Source organism: Cebidichthys violaceus, unplaced genomic scaffold, assembly GCF_023349555.1.
Source record: "Cebidichthys violaceus isolate CVI_PGR_0920_01 unplaced genomic scaffold, fCebVio1.0.p SCAF_22, whole genome shotgun sequence".
Taxonomy (NCBI): Eukaryota; Metazoa; Chordata; class Actinopteri; order Perciformes; family Stichaeidae; genus Cebidichthys; species Cebidichthys violaceus.
In genome coordinates, this window is record NW_027176395.1 from 5,661,396 (window position 1) to 5,681,395 (window position 20,000).

Sequence of the window (20,000 nt, forward strand, 5' to 3'; positions counted from 1 at the left end):
TGTCCTCTGGCAACATGTTACCCCTTGCGATATTTCAGAACGAGATTTGAGCGAGACTTGGTTGGATACTTTGGTTGGACTCTTTTCCATAATGTGGTCAGACACTTCTAGTAACAGTCTGACGTAGCAACTGCCCATCTACAACTGGGACAGAATGTAACGGCAACGCTTCTGACAAACACTAGGAGCAGGGAACATAACCAAAGCTGTTGGGAACACACCTTTGTGGGCTGAAAGTCGTAAAACTTATTAAACCAATGTTTTTAAAAAAAAATGTTCTTGTAATTGTTTGAGCATTCTTATTGTATTTCATGGCAATGTATTTTATGTACACCACTTTTTAAAGGTGCTATAGAAATAAAGTTTACTGATTGCTAGTAACTGACATCCCTTGTCCTCTTCCATCTCCCAGATCCGATCAGAGTCTGGTGTACCAGGAGGTGGAATGACAGCCGGTTTGTCCTCTGCTCCCGCTTGCGTTCGCGTCATCATCCGAGATGTCGCCGGAAAACACTCCTGGGATTCTGCCGTTCTCTACGGTCCTCCGCCGTGTTCCCCAAACAGCCCGACGAACACATTCATGTCGCACACACAGTCGCCTCACAGCGCGAGCCTTCACTTACGCACCCCGCCAGCAGATCCACTGAAAAAGATGGACGGAGTGAAGAGGGCAGACAGCGAAGAGGAGAGCGAGGCAGAGGACGCGGGGAGAGGGACGGAGGGCGAAAGGCAAGGGTTTCAGGGAGAGGGGGAGGAGGAAGAAGAGGAGGAGAGGACAGGCACAGAGGAGGGGGCGGGAGATGCAAGAGGAGGTGAAGAAGAGGAGGAGGAGCGGGAGGAGGAGAGGATCGAGCATAGGATGGATGGGGAGATGGAGCGAGGGGAGTCGGGCTTGGAGCAGCTTCTGGCTCCGCCATTGGCTAAACGCGTGTGTCGGGAGGCGGTGCCGGCGTGGGATTCACTGAGGGAGGGAGACGACTCGCTGGATGAAATGCTGCAGTACCTGGGGTACTCGAGTCCTGAGTGTCTGCAGAGAGCAGGTATTGTATGCACGCCCTGAATTGTCCTAATGGTCGTTCAATCTACAGTACAGTTTATAAAACACCCAACACATACTGTTCAAACACACATGAAGGAGTTTTCATGTCTCTTTGAAAGCCAGTACCAATGTTTGAAAGTAAGCTGTCTGATTTTTTTTAATTGAACGCTATGTTGGCAGCAACTCATTGAGTTTCAGTGAACTTTTTGCCATTCTTCAATTTGTACTGTAAAAACAGAGGAATCTCCATCAAATCAAAGGTGGACACTCGCTAACCAAGGTCCTGTTAGACATCGGCCTACCTATTGTCCTAAAGACCTAAGGGGAACGAAACAGGAATTCTGACAACACCACAGCTAAGTTTGTCTCCCGATTGGTCTCCTCAGGCATGCCGCTCAACATCCCGGCCCCTCCTCCGGCCTGCGTGTCAGAAAAGCAGGAGAACGACGTGATCAATGCCATCCTGAAGCAGAGCGCTGCTGAAAGAGAGTTTGTCTTTCATGTACGTTGTGTCCATACTCGCATTCATAAAATTTGTTTTGCCTTTTGAATCTCTGAATACGTAGCTCCCAGCATGTCCTGATGAGGTGGGTACTCAAATAGTGGTGGCCCATAAGTGCAGCACTATCCGTAGTATAGTTTGACGAATACTGCTTTGCAATAAATCCGAATTTATTATCAAGAAAAAGGTTGTGATATTTAGGAAATCAACAAAAAACTGCTTTCTGACGTTGGTTTCTCTATTCTGATCATAATTTAATTTGATTTGTTCATTTCGGCAAAAAGAAAAAAATTATTTAATGTAAGTGTGATAATTTTTTCAGTCATGGCTCTCCCACCATCTCACTTTCTGTTTAGTTTCCAAGATATTGTTTAATTATTTTTGCATGAAACTGAATTGCTGAATGTTTCAGAGAGGTGAGGAGCTGAACATGAAGGCAGTGCAGCAGACTGAACCAGAGACAGAGACACCACAGTCAGCCTTCTACTACTGCAGACTACTGATCAACATACTGGGGCTCAACTCCTGGGAGAAGAGGTGAGGCCAGACAGAGATGTACTTACGCTAGAAGCCACAACAAAGTGGGCTTTTATGTTTGAAAAACATTAACTTAACATTAATGCAACAATATAAGTATCACTTTGTGTTGTGAAATGCAGCTGAACAGAAGCATTCACCACATTTGTTTAATTTAGTTTGTGGGAAACTGGATAATGAACCAAGTTCAGAAATTTCTTCTTTATCTTCATGAGGACATTCGCAACTTTGCATTTCTTTTTACTTTTATGGAGATAATCATCTACTTTATTATTAGAGACTCCACTGCTTGCATATTGCACAAAACTCTGCAGGAAAAACTAGGTACTATTTGTAAGAGTTTACGTGTATTAACCACCTCGTATTGAGTGTGAACGGATTGTAACCTAACTTAACAAATGAGACCTTCCTGACTTTTTTGGTTGCCTTTAACTCTAGGCGGTTTTACCGAAGATCTAAAAGATGTGACGTTTACATGTACTCCTGAGTGCCTTGCCTCTCTTCAGCTCGCCTACAGTGTGTAGCTAACGTGGCAAAATACTGTCTTGAGTGGAAAAAACATCAGTTTATTCATCCAGACTCTCTGGGCTGATCTGGCTGGCTGAGTTAGTTACTTTGTCAGCTAACGCTACGAAGCAACCAACGCCAGATCCATGAAGCGTAGCTAACCTTAGCTTGCTTGCTCGCTAATGTTATGGTTAGCGAAATACAATCTGAGTGGATATGTTAGTTGACTAGCATGCCAATTCTCTTGACCGGCTAATGTCATCCGTGATACTAACTTGTGTATTGTGACAAATGCTGTTGAGTTTAGCCAACAACAAATGATGCGACAGTACAAAGCAAAGGTGTCTAACCAACGATTGCTCTCTCCTAGCCAATAGCGATGCAAGGCAGGGGCGGCCAACTAGCTAACTGTAACTCAAGCTAAGGTTAGCCAGCTAGCTGTAACTTAGCTACGCTGTAGGGACATGGCGTTGGTTGCTTTGCAACGTTAGCTGATAAAATAATTTGCAAATGGCTAGCAGTAAGTGCCGGTCCAAAATGTTTCAATAAAATGTAGGAACATTTCAGATAGAAAAGCTATTCTAAATATACTACATGATTGTAATCAGGCCACTGTTTTGGCCGATGCTCGCTTGTGAGAAACAGGATGCTGACTGCAGTTCACTTAACAGCCACTGGTGTCATTAATAACCCGGATTTTCAGAAAGTTTCACATAGTACCTTTAAACTAACACTAATACAAGTGAAAAGACACATTTATGCCTAAAAAGGGAAGAGAAAAGGTTTTCTACTAAGAGGCTGTTTTTCAGGTTGCTATAATACATGTGGTCGTGAAGTCTTTTAGAATTTTTTGTCTCCCCTAGAACAAACCACATGCCCTTTGAATGCAAATGACACAAAAATGTCACATTCAAAAAAAGTATTTTGTGCTAATTAGACACTGCGTTTTCCCACTCACATGGTACACCATTTCATCTTCTCAATGACTCTGGGCGAAAATACATAATGTCAAGGTATCACTTTAAATGTATCTGGCCGGCTAATGGACCCTCATCGCTCTTTATACTTCATCCAGGGAATTGCGCCGTCTGCATTCATCCGGCACAATGGACTTCTTAACACACTGCGAGTGTGTGCGTGTGTGTGTGTTTTTGTGTGTGGAAGAGAGTGTGATAATGAGTATAGTACTCTATTGATCAAACTCAATCCATTTGGAGTTAGAATAAAAGGCAGTAGTTGAAGAAGGGAATGATGGTGGGAGAAGTGGCAAATCAGAAAACGGGGTGAATAACAGCGCGTGTAGATGAAGAGCGAAAATATCAAAAAAATGAAAAATTTAGAAACGCCAAAATAAGGGAGCGAATACAGAAGAGAATGAGAAAATAAGGAGGCTAAAGAAGCTTGGATGTTGGGCGGGGAAAGAGGATAGACGGATGAGAAAAATAAGAGGAGATTGTCTAATCATCGGTTATTTACCACTTATGTCTCTCCAGGTATTCATATGGAACATCGCGGACACTAAGATACTGACAGTCACCCATGTGCGTGCGTGCATGTGTCCCCTTTTATGCTTTTCCCCATAATCCAAGGTGTAAATGGAGTCTTTGAGAGCAGAGAATGAGGCCATTACCAAGTATCAGTTTAATAAAGAGCAAATTGCTCTCTCTCGCTCTCACACTCTCTCGCTCTCTCTCTCTTTATCTCCTGCTCTTTCACTCTTTTTCTTTTTTTTGAAAAGAATGACATGTCATTATCAGTCCACTCCGAGTCTCCCTGCTCAAGTCTTGGGTTTTTGTATCAGCGGTGAGGAGGTTGGCGGCTGGGACATTTTGAACCCTGAACTTGTTAGTTGGCATAAAAGACTTTTGTTTTTCGATTCAAGAATAGGGTCCTTTCCTTTCCTACCAGGTATTCATATCCATCACCTTTTCTAAGTGGTGATGACACAAGCTGTGGTCAGCATAAGATGCTGTTGCTTTTGCTAATTTTTTTTCAAAGTAATAATTGTACGCAGTAATCTATGTTTTGTGAGTTGAGGCGCCAGTATACAAACAGAAGTGCTTAGCAGATGGTCAAACGGCATCTGAGTTAGTTACAGAAATAGAAATGGTGCCTGAAGAGCTCCATCTTAAAGGGAGAGTTCACCCCAAAATGAAAAATTCATATTTTTCCTCTTACCTGTCGTGCTTTTATCAATCTCTAATCGACCTTCTCTCGAATGTAATAGAGCGCGAGAGGCTTGTTTTCATAGCTTATGGCTTACCGATGCTGCTAAACTGCTGAAACTAAATGTTTGCCTCTCGTATCTCGTCCATGGGTAGATATACGCTTCCTTCTGCACGGTGATGAGGCTGGCGGTGTAGTTCAGTAGGAGGAAAGTAGTTCCAACATGAACAAGGTGTGTGGATTATCTTGAGTAATGCGGTCATGAGTTGTGGAGAGAGACATTGTTGTTTTAAAATGTTTTGTTTTTTTAGCACTCAAACCGAGTGCCATAGAGTTCCATGTATAGTTCCATTATACTGGAGATCTCCAACACTGAGCAACTCACACCAAAACTATCCAGACTAATAAATATCACTACAGGTAGTCAGTGCATTTATTATGGAACAAAAGATTATTAGCATCTGTGGAGAGGACAGATTTTAAATTTATCATGTTGGAGGTTTCAAAATTTCAAAATGGAACAAGCAAACTAACTCTATAATTTACTTATAATCAAGCTTTTTTTTTTTAAATCCTTCTCATGCTGATGTAAGTTCTACAATCAGTGACTGTGAGATCTACTGAATCAGACCAATCTTCAGTGTCTTGAAATCTGACATGAGGGAACTTTTTTTTTTTTTTTGGAAAGTCATGTCTTTCTATGTGACTTTGGATGAGTTCTTGCTGGTATTCTGCTCTCTTTCACTAGAAGTCCTGCCAGCTCCTCTAATTTCGTTGACACGGGATTTGTTGTTTTTTTCGCTAGGAAACGGTGACAAAAACAAGCAACCAGCCAATTAAGGCAGACGGCGGTGGTAGCCAGTTAATGGTAGAGAGGCACAAAAAATGTAATCTACCTTATCAAATACCCACGTGGTTTAACACATGTGGGAAAAACACACTGAGCACTAAAAACCAGGACACAGAGCACAGGAGCTGCATCCGGACCAGCTTGTTATTGTCATGTATGTAGTGCTTATTTGCATTAAAAACACACAATTCAAATGATGATGAAATAAATGATTGTATTTCTGTTGTGATATTTGCTTTGATTACACTGGTAGTTTTAATGATGTATTATAAGCTGCTTAGAGCAAGTGTTGGAAAGTCAAACGGGTCGTAATTGTCTCTCTAATATTTATTCTATATTGCCGTGAAAACGTCTCCATCAAACAAAACCAAATGGCAAACTCTGTGTTGTTGGCAGAGCAGCTGTGTCAGTGCCGTTGATAAGTTGTTCCAAATGTTGCTATGCTGTTTGATAAATAAGATTTGTTTTTAATATATATAAATATGGCTTTAGTATTGCTGTTTTCTTCTTTGGTGTACTTATTCTCTATGGATTTGTTTTTGTAATTGTTTATTGTCAATTGTTTGTGGATGTGTTATTGCCATCATAAAGCTTGTCAGCCTATTAGCGTGAATGCCCTATAAATACTATTGTGGTTTCCATTTTCCAGCATTCTGGCCTCAAAACGTTGTCATTGTTAAACTTTAGTGGCATGGAGTGAGTGTGCAGGCTTCACCTCTTCCGTCAGAGAGGCAGCTTTAACTGTTACTTTGGATATTCATTCCTAACCTGTGCATGTATCTGTGTCTTACAGGAGTAACTTCCATTTGTTGAGGAAGAATGAGAAGTTACTGAGAGAGCTGAAGAACCTGGACTCACGGCAGTGGTGAGAAAATATTACAAAAAAAGTGAAGCACCTTTTTCACTTCCAGCATTCCCCACTCCCTCCCTCGTTTTGATATTTCTATTCAGGTTGTAGTTAGTTACTACAAAAAAAATATTTTCACCTGCCAAAACTTTCATCAACGGTTATGCTACGTCTCATTTGATCCTTCTGCTCTTGACCCTCTGCTGATCACAACCTGATTACGGTCTGCTTCTGAAAGTGTTGCAAAACATGAGTTGCATCCCCTTCCATAGTTTATTATATCACGACCCCTCATTGCTCTCTGTGAGGGGAAACTCAGAAACAAACAGAAGCCTTCAGGGGGAAGTACTTCGATCAAACCTCAGTAACGTAATCATCTTGTGGAAGTCGCTCAAATACATGTTTGATCTGTTTTTCAGTAGTCGACGCATCAGTCATTATTGTTTTCTCTCGCTCTCTTCTAGCCGTGAGACTCATAAGATAGCAGTATTTTATGTGGCTGAGGGCCAAGAGGACAAACACTCCATACTAACCAACACAGCGGGCAGCCAGGCTTATGAAGACTTTGTCTCTGGACTCGGCTGGGAGGTAAGAACACGTTTATTCTCATAACTGTTCAGACATCGTTCGCCTTCCTCTTATATACAAATTGCACCTATATATCTTTTACATTGTGTCCTGAATGATATTTAGGTTTGAGTCTGATTATCTGATCTGCAGCTATTAATTGAATCATTATCATACCAGTGACGTGTTAATTGATGTAAGATTTCTAAGAAAACCGTTGTAGGTCCGGTGGTTAAACTAAACTGAAATCCATGCAGGCAGATTATTTTTGTTTGTGTGTTGACACAAGAAGAATTGTAGAAATGGATTCAACACAAAACGTGTGTTGAATTTAATGTCCCTGCACGTCGTGGCGTGTTTGTCCCTCAGGTGGACCTCACCACTCACTGTGGCTTCATGGGAGGTCTCCAGAGGAATCGCAGCACAGGCCAGACCACGCCTTACTACGCCACCTCCACCACTGAGGTCATCTACCACGTCTCCACCCGCATGCCCCACGACCAGGACCACAACCTCACCAAGAAGGTAACACACACACACACACACACACACACACACACACACACACACACCTATCTGACTGGTGACATCAAGAGTCTCCATTGTTCACTCTCTTCCATCCAGCCAATGCAATGCCACCTTATTTCCTGCTTGTCGCCGGGTGAATTCACACACTCTAGACTTTTCAAAATGTTCTGGTTTGCTTGACAGCTGGATGGAAACATACCTTCTCTCTGTCAAGCACTCGTCTGTCTGTCCCATTATCTACTGTGTTGCCCTCTCTGTGTATCTGTGCGGTGAGAGAGACGGCGTAATTCGTAATAATGAGCATACTTATTGTTGTTGCTCTAATTTCATTCAATGAGGGGAGATGTGCAGTGAGAGGAGAAAAAGAATCCTCTATACTCTACCAATCTCTTTTTATTTCCCTGGAATGACATTGCAAATGAACATAGGTCGCCACACACACGCACACGCACGCCTATCTGTTAATGTCAGTGTTTCGAACGCACACCAATGTTTCCAATAATTCTTAGTAGCAATCGTGTTTGTGCGTGGTGTGGGCTCCTATCAGTTTCTAGGCAGGCAGGTTTATTGTGTGTGTGTGTGTGTGTGTGTGTGTGTGTGTGTGTGCGCATACACACACACACACACACACACACACACACCTGTCAACCCCCAGGCATCGGGGCGCTCTGCACATGGCCATAATGTCCCTTTAATCAGATCATACTTCCTGCTTCTCGGCCTATCACGTCGCTGCAGGCTCCTGATTGGATTATCAGCGCCTGGTCCGACACCATCCGTCTCCCTGATCAGCTGATGGCCCCATCAAACACGCATACTCTCATACACGCACGCACACACCACAAACCTGTTTAACTTGACACAAACACGCATCCGCTAAGGGCTTTATTCACATCAGTCCGCGCAAATGGCCGCACGACTATAAATTTGTGTTAACGTTGGAAAAACAGAAGAGCTTACACACACGGGGAGCGAGCACACGCAGGCTCACAAACGCATGCACTCACAGTTTGACGAATGTGTCCACAAAAGAGGTTAAACTGATAGACATACACATGTCCATACTGGCAGGTATTTATCAGCCGTCCTCCTGCCTTATATACACACACACACACACACACACACACACACACACACACACACACACACACTCTCTCTGCAGTGGGATTTTAGTCCATCGCAGGGCGTTTGTCCAGCTCTCACTCTTTGCTGTGTGTTCTGCTCACTGTCATACCGCATCTGCTTGAAACATGATTAAAAGGATTACAGCTGCATTACACCAACTGATTGCGGCGTCAGAGATGACATCACTCTGATCTCCGTTGTTGAAATATTTTTTTTAAGAATAGTGATCAGAGAATCACCTCAGCCATCAAGACTCCTCTTTGCCTTGTTAGACTGTGCTCCCTTTTTTCTTCTGATTGAAGGTCCTAACTCTAAACTCATGGCGGAGCTCTTCGGCTCTCGGTATCACTGTGACTTCCTGTCATGGAGAATAAGTCGTGCTCTAGTCGGACTTAAGTCGCACTCACAGTAACTCGACTTGGACTCCAGCTCAAAGACTTGACACTTGACTTGAACTTGCAAAAAAAGGAATTGTGAGCATCTCTGATTCAACCTCAGGCTTATGAGTGAGGTGTTTGTGTGTATAAATAGAAATACATTTCATAAAGCTGTGCATCCTGATACCAGGACTCTAACTAAACACTTTTCACCGCCGTCCAAAACCGTCCCGAAATACAAATGAAACTAGTCCCAATAATAAAATGACATTTCTGCAATAATTTTTTTTTCATAATTAGAAGTGATGTGACGGTGGAAATGATAAAATTATAAATTAGCTTACATTTTATAAAAATATTTCTTACATATACATATTCATGGCTTTATTTATATCACATTCATTCAATTCATAAATCAACCGTTTTTATTATAATATCTGTAAACTTTGTGTTACCTTTTTTCATTTCTTTTTTTCATTTGGTTTGTAAGCATTGTGGGTGTGCACACGTGAGAAACAGACAGTGTAGTTTTTCTCCTTTGTCTTCATCTGTTCCGCGGTACGTTTTGCCGGGTAGGTGAAGTGTGAAATCCCACCGACGCTTTTGGGGCACCATTGTAACTGCCGGACAGCCGCGGTCTGCCTTCTGGCTGTGTGTGTGTGTGTGTGTGTGTGTGTGTGTGTGTGTGTGTGTGTGTGTGTGTGTGTGTGTGTGTGTGTGTGTGTGTGTGTGTGTGTGTGTGTGTGACAGACTGCGTTTGTGTACTGTCTCCCATTTCTACATCGTCGGAGGTTAATGTTATGGTTTATTCCCAGTGTTTTTATTGTTACGCTACGTCTACTCCGTCCCAAAATGTATTTTGTATCGTCCCTGATAATAAAAAAAATTCCGTTCCCCGGACAACCGGACGCCCTTCAGTTGGAGCCCTGCTGACACGCTGTCCGATGAAATGTGGACAGCTTTTTGGGTTAACTGATCCCGAATCGTTCTTTCCGGAATCTTTATAGGAGACAAAATGCGTAACTGATTCTATTCAAACAAATATTTCAAAAGAAATGTATTTCTCTCGGCGCCAAGGCCAGGAGTGGCGTGCGTGCGTGTGCGTGCGTGTGCGCGCGTGTTGGCGGGCATCAAGGTTAATGACAGAGCTGTCACCAACCCTGACTGTAGCCCACAGAGTGAAAGTGAAACCCCACACACACCACACAGAGAATGGCACAGCATCAGACTTGATCCCATCCGTCTTCCAGCCCATACTCCATCTTATCGGAGCTTCACTCGGTCTTTATGTCCACTCTTCATCTTCGAGCACTCGCTCCATCACCCCCAGGGCCACCGATAGCACGTACATGCACAAAATCAAAAGCCTTGGATTTATGATGGATACTGTCTATCTAGCTCATAGTCCGAGACCCTCTATGTGTGTGTGTGGTTGAAATTGACTATGTTTGTGTTGTTTATGCTGCAAGAAAAAAGAAAAATGTGAGATGTTATTCCATTTAGCTTCTAGTATTCATTTCTCTTGTCTGTTCCGTCCTCCAGCTTAGACACCTCGGTAATGACGAGGTCCACATTGTTTGGTCGGAACATTCCAGAGACTACCGGCGAGGGATCATCCCCACGGAGTTTGGAGACGTGCTGATCATCATCTACCCCATGAAGAACCACATGTACTCCATTCACATACTCAAAAAACCAGAGGTAAAAATAACAGCGTTCACAATTTCGATACTGGACTCAAACTGCCAGCTGTTAATATTTCGTCCTTTTGTCATTGGGCGAAAATGCCTCTGAAACAGCAAGACATTAAAATTCATCGTTAAAACCCAGGATGATAACTCAGTCTCCCTCTGGGCTAATCAGTAACAACTGTCAGCTGTGAAGATGTGTAATTGTTGTTACCTCTTGGCCAATCAGTGTCATATTTGCCATCATAGTGGCACGGCTCTATGGATGGCACTACTGGAACTGTGAGATGGCTTTTGGTGAAACTTGGTACACACATTCATGGTCTCCAGAGGTTACGTCCTATGGATTTCTATGGAATTTGGTACACACATTCACCTCCCCTTATAGAATTTGGTGATTCTTTCGTTACAATCTTGACGGTCTCTGTTTCGTTCTCTTTGGCGGCTCCTATGGTGATGAGCGGTATTTACAGGTGTGGTTTTGGATCTCACTCTAAAGAGATCCAAACTTTTTCCCAGAATGTCTCCAAAGACATACAGGTAATAATACTGTAAATGTCCAATCCCTGTTGTGTTACTTGCACAACCTACCTATTGCGCAACACCCATTTACCGGTAACTAACAGGTTAATTCTTAAGAGAAGAAAAACACATAATGACATGAAATACAAGAAGCACATTCCTTATACTCTGGCGCACTATTGTGCTCATTCTCAAGAGCTATATCATCCAATTTTAATGTTTTGTGTTGTAAATTATATTTGTTCTATAAAGTTTGATTGGTTGTTTCTATAAAGGCCGATCAGTGAAGCCGATGACGCATAGATCCTGAATCTAAATGTTTACAATACCAATTTTTATGCTCTATTGCCTGTCCTTCAGCTCTCTGGGGCCGCAGTGCTCACAGCGGTGCATCCTGTGTGAACAGCTCAATTGGTTAATTAAGATATAGACAGACATGCATAACCGGTCAAAATGTTCTCGGCGGTTAAGGTTTTACACCCCTAGACTTGTCAGACATTTATCTAAATGAACATCTTTGATGAGTATTACATTCTTCATTCAGGACACAATTTGAATTTGTCCAATACTAAAGCGTATGCTAAGATACATACAAAACTAATGACATGTCCATCAGCCTCAGCTGTACTAATAAATGTAATTTTAGCATGCTTATACTCTAAACTAAGATGGTGAGCCTGGCAAACATTATAACTGCTAAACATCAGCATGTTAGCATGATGACATTAGCATTTAGCTCAGGGCACAGCCTCACAGAGCTGTAGACTCTTAAGTGCACGATGGTCAAAAGCCAGTTATTGGGGCCACTATGTGTGATAAACAACAACAACAACAAGGAACAACTGTCGAGAGACCAATCAAGTCATCCAAATTAAAAGTTTACAGTCACAATGCATCATGTCACACTTGAACAGAGATTACCTTGGATATTATATCTATGTTTGTTATATTTTATGGGTATGGAGTTGGGTAGGAATAAAATAGTGAATGTGCACAGTATTTTGGTACATAATTGTATGTTTCCTACCAGACAACCTAGATATGCCTCCAGATTGCCTAACAATCCTAGAGAGAGTCTTGCCCTGAGTCTTGCTGCTCTGGTTAATGTATCAGTCTAAAACACACAGACATTAATACCACAGCACTGATAGCGTAATCCTATTTAAAACGAGACCTAACGCAATAAAATGCTGCTTTTTTTTTCTGTATGACATAGATACCGCAGCACTAATAACATAACCTCATTCTGCTTCATTCATTCTACAAAGCAAAAAATATTGAATTATCTTGAATCCAAAAACAAGTTAGACGAGATATTCTGTGTGTCGTCGTCCTGAAAGCACTGTATCCAGTCACAGAGTGCACGGCTTGGAGACCTGCTCCACGAGTAAATTCAATAAGAAGCCTGGCATTATTCTCTTTGGTGGATTCCACAAGCAAAGCATGGAATTAAATTTGACTTACTCAAACCCCAGTGGCTCCAAGAGATTATTCTGTTTCATAAATATATCTGGAATCGTACGTCTTTGAGAGGCTTCCATCGACAGTGGATTCATTATTAACTATAAAATGAGAAAGTTTATTTCTTGCTTTAATGCCTGTTTTCACTACCTGTCTCGGTGTCTGCAGGTGCCATACTTCGGCCCACTGTTTGACGGTGCCATAGTGGACATGAACATTTTGCCCACCATGGTCAGAGCCACAGCTGTCAATGCCAGTCGAGCCCTTAAATCCCTCATTCCCCTCTACCAGAACTTGTATCCTTTTGAAAGCCCTGCTCAGAGTATGCCAAAACAGGATCAGAAGCCAAAGGTAGGTCACTCGTTTTCTGTTCATGGCCTTCGCCTCCATCTCCGTGCCAACGCCTCACGGTTGGCTCTTTAAAAGTGAGTTGTTGGCCGTAGGCTCAGCTGAGCTTCTCAAAACTAGTTTGAAAGTAACTTCGCCATTGTGCTGGACGCTGAAATCCTTGCACATCTGCGCGTGAGCGAGAATGTCGCTGCTCGCTCAGCTCGAGTGTTAAGAATAGCAAATCGATGTCCAGCGGTGTTTGGCTTTCAGGGTATAAGTGCTACTGTGATAGAGCTGTGTTTAGTCAGCTCTGAAGTGCCATATATCAAGTGTGTGTGCAGGAGAGAAAGAGGAACAGACAGAAAGACAGGCAGGGGTGCGCAAGTGTGTGTGCGTGTGTGTGTGCGCGTGTGTGTGTGTGCGTGTGCGTGTGTGTGTGCGCGTGTGTGTGTGTGTGTGTGTGTGTGTGTGTGTGTGTGTGTGTGTGTGTGTGTGCGTGTGCGTGCCGCCCGCCCGCTTGATCCGATGCGATGGTAGTTGTGGTTTGAACAAGCCCCAGCGGTCGATACTTATCGATGACTCTCCTCTCTAACGCTGCTTCTAAATGAGGGGGCTTTGCTCTCTGGTCTCGAACGCAGACATGCACACGCACACACACACACACACACACACACACACACACACACACACACACACTCTTCTGTCTCACAAACACGGACAGTCGATTACACTCGCACAGACGCGAGCTCCTCAGAGGCACAGCAGTGCAGGTCCATCCACATACAGACATGTAGATGCATGCAGTGTCTGTTAAGAACACACACACACACACACACACACACACACACACACACACACACACACACACACACACACCATTGTGAGGTGACACTGTCCCCTGTTGAGGCGAGCTGAGCTACCGACTGATCATTGGAATTTCTTCTAAGCAGCACTTGAAGCAATTTGATTCCCTAATGATACTTTCTTCCTGTCTGCCTGCTCGTCTGCCTGTTCTTTTCTTCTTTCCCCGTCATTTCTGCTCCTCATATTCAAATACAATCATGTGTACAGTATAAACAAAACAGGGACCCAGTCATAAAAAAAACAAAACATTTGGGAAAGGGGTGAGCAGGGAAAAGAAGAGACGGATGGTAAATAAAGAGCAGAAACTTTCATTGCATTTTAAGTTTGGACTGAACTGGCCTTGAAAATAAAATTTAAAAAATGCTAGCAGCTCGTGCTAGCAGCTCGTGCTAGCAGCTCGTGCTAGCCGACAGCCAGAGTGACAGCTGCTTACAAAGATTGATAGCTGCCAGTGACATGCCAATACCATAACAGTCTGAGGAGCATCTTTTATGCGTGGCATCCGGAAGGACAAGGCCTTTTTAAAGAGAGCGTCGAGGTGGTGAGGCCTCTCCAGTCAAGGATAAGGCATCACCTACTATCAGCTACAATAGCCCGGGCTAACTTAAAGAGATACACTGTGGATGAACAGGAAAGAACTTGCTGGCCTACAAGCCATAATCTAAACTGTATTAAAGCCACCAAATCGCTTCCCTCAGCACAAAGACTGATAGTCACACTCAAAAGAGGATGTGCAGATGCAAAAATAGAAATGTCTGGTCCACTCATTTATTTGTATTATGACCCCCACTATTTCAAATGTTATCTATTTCAATCTAAAGTTCTGAACAGTTTTGCTTACCCATGTCTTTTACCCATGACTCTCCTTTTTCTGTCATTACTTCCTTTGTACCTCATCTTAATTTGCCTTTTTGTGTCCTGCCTCCTCCCTGTTCTCTCTCTTTGTCCCTAATTACTTTGCCTTCTATCCATTTCTCCCGTCCCTCCCTCGCTGTGTCTCTCTTTACTCCCCTTTCGTCCTTCGTCTCTATGTTCTCTTTCTCCCCTCTTTGTCCAACTTTCTCCCCGCTCTAACTTTCTCTCAACCCTCCCTCCCTCCCTCCCTTTCTCCTCCCCTTCTTCTCCCTCCCCCTCTCCCCTCTTCTCAGAGAGGTAATGTAAGTGGTGGAGGTGACACTAACCAAGGAGGTGGAAGGGGCGCGGGGAGATGTGGGGGGGTTGAAGAAGCCATTTTGCTCTGGCCTGTCCACCCAAGCGAGACGGAGAGAGATAGGCTCAGTGTGGGGCACACTAGTTCCAGCAAGTGTGTGTGTGTGTGTGTGCTTCAGTTATCAAATGTATATCACTCCAATTACACTTATGTATTTCCCGGCGTTTATGTTGAATAGGTATATATTTCACTCTCGGGTTTAGAGGTATTGTTGGTGTGTATGTGTGTATCACGCACACGTGCCCGATGACACGTGTGTCGCGCGCCTGTTCCACGGCGTCTGTGAGTGTCCTGGTGCGTATTGATTGGTAGTAGCAGCAGGTCGATGTCCCTGACAGGCTGAATTACAGTAATCAGTCATTATTGACTCCCCATCTCTCCGCTACACACACGTCTCTCCTCCTCCGTCTCTCGCTCTCTTCTGTCTCTCTTGTCCCGCATCTCTGCCTAAACATCCCTCTACATCTTGTTGTGCTGTAATTTTTTTTTTTTTATGCCGCTGTCTTGTATCACTCTGTCCCCCCTGCCGGGATTTTCTCTGTCTCGCTCTCTAATTCTGTCCCTGCGTTTTCTCTCTTGCCTCTCTTAACTGTCTTATCTCAGTGCATCTCTGTTTCTCCTTCTATCTCGGTCACATCGCCTGTTTTTCCTCTTTCTCAGATTTCTTGACTTCACTCACGGTCATCGCCATCACTGCTAAATCTCATCGTCCCGAAACTACGAGAAACTCTGTGACATCTTGACGTAATCGCAATCCTCAACAATTTTGGTTCAACTCGACGGATGTCGAGGACGACACGTGTTTTATTTCGTTCTCCTCGGAGACCAAAAACACATGAAAGGTTTCCCAAAAGAAACACGTTTGAATAAAAGTACAAGGAAGCCTTGTTAGTAAATTGATATGTGGCATAGGACGTGTTGTGAGAATGTACAAACTCTAACTTCAGAGTACTTTGTTAGTCTGGTGCCAAATCCACTGAATTTATAAGACAACAAAGTGACACAGGCATGAAGTGCTGGAGCAGCCTGATGGAGATTTTAGTTGTAAGATAAAAAGCAGACGTTGCAGGAAAGATAGGCGGACGTAGCGCACACGAGAGTTTGATGCCCTCGCGTGCCCCTCAAGTCCTGCATCAAGCAGTGTTTGTGTGATTGTGAGTGCTGCACTGTGACATTGAGTATCCTCACAGAGGGGCTGACGCACAGAGGCGAATGGGGGGGATGGAGAGAAGGCTGGCAGGGCTAAGTGTGTCAGTGGTTAACTGGCATTTTTCTCTTCTGTCTTTTTTCTGTCTATCTCTGTCTGTCTTCCCACCTCCCTCTCTCTGTCTCCTGGCCCTCGGGGCGGTCCATCTGCCTTCTCCCTCTCGCTCTCTCTCTCTCTCTCTGATCTTTCATTCACCATGACCACAGCCATCCAGCAGCACACACACACACACACACACACACACACACACACACACACACACACACACACTCGACACAGAGTGCCAGGCTGCTGGGGCAGCTGTGTGTAGGCACAGCTCTATCTCACATATCAGCTCATTGCAGCAAGAAAAACAGTCCAAGACTCCCCGACACACACACACACACACACACACACACACACACACAGATACAGATACAGCCCCTCTCCATATATGGCCTCACCATGTTCACAGTGAAACACAATACACACCAGGTTTTCAAAGTTCTCGGCCCTCTGATGACTCGTAAACACAGCAGCGGTAAATCTTTGTTCCTCCTGTAGGCCCACCACAGTGGAATCTGAACTCCTGAGGAAAACGGATGAACTGTCATTTTACCTCGCAGAACATGGGAGCAGCTGCTCTACCGCATCAAGTAAATGATGAATGATATTATTCATTTTTGTAAACTGGACCACAATAATTTCAGCATTGACTGCAGTTGGTCTTTAATGCTGCAGAGAATACGTTTTTATATTTATGTGAATAAAAATTAACTTAAAAACTACTTTTCACCACCTTAACGTTGAATCGTAATTTTTGTGACCACGTGTTCTGTGAGCAGAGCCTCTGTGGATCAGTCGGCCGCTACGGCCAAGATTCACCTGTAAATCTCTTACAGCTGCTCTACCATCTGATAACTGTGTGTGTGTGTGTGTGTGTGTGTGTGTGTGTGTGTGTGTGTGTGTGTGTGTGTGTGTGTGTGTGTGTGTGTGTGTGTGTGTGTGTGTGTGTGTGTGTGTGTGTGTGAGAGAGAGAGAGCGAGCTGTGGCTGTCCTCCATCTGCTCCTGGGTGATTGTGGTTCTGGGGAACAATGTTGGAGAGACTCTAAGCTGCTACACACAAACACACACACTAGTTCCAGCAAGTGTGTGTTCGTATTTGTGTGCTTGAATTTTCAAATGTATATCACTCCATTTACACTTGTGTATTTCCCAGCGTTTACGTTGCATGTGTATATATTTCACTCTCAGGATTAGAGGTAGTGTGTGTGTGTGTGTGTGTGTGTGTGTGTGTGTGTGTGTGTGTGTGTGTGTGTGTGTGTGTGTGTGTGTGTGTGTGTGTGTGTGTGTGTGTGGGACATCCCCTCTAGTAGTTGATTGGCAGAGATAGCTGTACTCAGGCTGGGGTCAGCATATGGCTCGGTGTGATAGCGATGCTACGTGTGTGTGCGTGTGTGTGTGTGTGTGTGTGTGTGTGTGTGTGTGTGTGTGTGTGTGTGTGTGTGTGTGTGTGTGTGTGTGTGTGTGTGTGTGTGTGTCTTTTTTGCGAACGTTTGTGTCACTGCCTCCTTTTTTTTTTTTTTTTTTTTTTTTCTTCACACTCCGTTCCCGGTGAAATGATGGCAGCTCTGGGCATGTAGCGCTATTATCCCCCATATCCACACACACACACACTCACACACACACACACACACACGCACACGCACCGAGCGCAGCCAAGCGCCCGGCGGCCTGCCTGGCTTCTCTTTGCCAGCTCCCACAATGGAGCCCATTGTCCCACTAAGGCTCCAATCTGCTGTGTGTGACGAGGATTGTGCGTGTTCCTCACCGCGGCAGAAAAGGTGAGGTCAAAACCTTACAAATTGAAGACATTTTCTTATCGCTGATGCTGAAATGGGGTCATGTTATCCCTGACCCCCCCCCCCTCTCTTCCGAGCTCCACTCCAACCGTCCGCCACGGAGGGAGCACTTCATGGGACATCAGAGAAAGCTGCACTGCCGCCTGTCTTCAGCTTGCATTTGACGGAACTGTGCAATTAACAAATGAGGTAGAAAATAATTACAACTGCTGATGCAGGTGCATTGACATCTCACTGATATTTCATGACAATATATATTTTTTTAAGAAAAATTAGATTAATGCAGAAAGAGAAATTGTCAGCACAATGCGTCTTTTTGATGTGAGAGATAAAGCTTCTGCATACTGTTAAGTACAGATGAATATAAATGTATTTTTACTTGTCCGTTCTTGATTGAAAACAGAACGTTCCATGAGCAGCCATTACGGCAAATTGACAGCAAATCGAAACCACACGGCGAGCGGTATTTGATGCTTTAAAATACAATTAGGATTAGGTTAAGGGTCGGTGTATTAGTGGGGGTAAGGAAATGAATGTGTGCAGAGGAGGGGAGAGATTGTGGTTAATTATTTCCCGTCGGGCAGATAGAGGAAATGAAAAGAAAAGGGTGAGGAGGAGGAGGTCACAGCTAATCGCTCCCACTTCTCCTTGGGGAGATGTGTGTGAGTGTGTTTTGTTGTGTGTGTGTGTGTGTGTGTGGGGGGGGGGTGCTTTCCGCATCTCAGTTTGTTTCACAGGCACATATTAGCTCTGTGATGTTTGACACTTTGTAATCCACATAATTTCATAACACACCGGTTAGTCGGATATTATGTGGATTTCACTCTCTCTGTTATTTTTCAAGTAGATCAACGAGATCATTTTTTAACATAATCCTCGGGGGAATTAATTCCTAGAATTCTGCTAAACATTCACCTTCTCAGCTGACGTAGGGAAAGTCAATTTAAGCCCTTAAGACTCATTAACAAGCTTAAGCGACTGCTGGCAGGAGTGTGTCTCACAGGAGCAAACACTCAAGCTCAGTGTAGCAGTAAACTCAACATACATGTCCGTTTCAGGCACCACACACACACATGAATAGTCTGAGGCCTGAATTATCAGAGAGAAACAGGCAAATTGCTGGTTTGCGAGAAGTGTTACTCTAGAAATTGCTAGGCGTTTTTTGTGCTTATTTTGGTCTAATTTCATGTAATGACTGTGTGTGTGTGTGTGTGTGTGTGTGTGTGTGTGTGTGTGTGTGTGTGTGTGTGCGTGCGCACGTGTGCGAGTTGTGTGTGCGCTCACACCTACGCTCCTAGTCATAGAGAGCTGTGCAGGCACATGAGTTGTAGCCATCAGTGGCTTGATCACGCCTTGTTGGAGCAGACCCCCCTCTGACTGAGAAAGCTAATCTTGTGTGTGTGTGTGTGTGTGTGTGTGTGTGTGTGTGTGTGTGTGTGTGTGTGTGTGTGTGTGTGTGTGTGAGAGAGAGAGAGTGTGCCGTTGTGAATGTAAGTATTTTTATGTGACAAGGTGTTTAAGATTCAGGATGGGATGTCACGGCCGACTAAGACCATGACAGAGTAGACAGGAGAGCAAACTCTGTGCAATGAGCTCTGACAGCCGTCCTATAATATGGCCTCAAAGAGACAGGAAGAGGATGACGGCCTTTACAGACTAGCAGTAGGTATGTAAATACATAATTGATGATTGACCAATCACTTTCAAAAATTTGTTTTGGAGAGAAAAAAAAGCTAAAAATAACCAAGTGTGACTATATATTGGAGCAGGTGTTTTCAGCGTGAACTAAAGGTGTTGAAACCTTTATTCACATTACCAACTAAAAAAAATA

General features: G+C 43.8%; 1 protein-coding gene across 7 annotated transcripts in view; it reads left to right on the forward strand.

Annotated features, from left to right (window-relative positions):
- Nucleotides 1-20,000, forward strand: part of ralgapa1 (Ral GTPase activating protein catalytic subunit alpha 1) — a 65,034-nt gene that overhangs the window by 29,748 nt on the left and 15,286 nt on the right. For all 7 annotated transcript variants that reach the window (XM_068717662.1, XM_068717664.1, XM_068717665.1 and 4 more), the window contains 8 exons: nucleotides 413-1,040; nucleotides 1,426-1,541; nucleotides 1,954-2,078; nucleotides 6,395-6,466; nucleotides 6,913-7,036; nucleotides 7,385-7,540; nucleotides 10,588-10,746; nucleotides 12,885-13,012. In XM_068717662.1, the coding sequence (XP_068573763.1) occupies nucleotides 413-1,040; nucleotides 1,426-1,541; nucleotides 1,954-2,078; nucleotides 6,395-6,466; nucleotides 6,913-7,036; nucleotides 7,385-7,540; nucleotides 10,588-10,746; nucleotides 12,885-13,012 (1,508 nt within the window). The remainder of the gene's footprint in view (nucleotides 1-412; nucleotides 1,041-1,425; nucleotides 1,542-1,953; nucleotides 2,079-6,394; nucleotides 6,467-6,912; nucleotides 7,037-7,384; nucleotides 7,541-10,587; nucleotides 10,747-12,884; nucleotides 13,013-20,000) is intronic.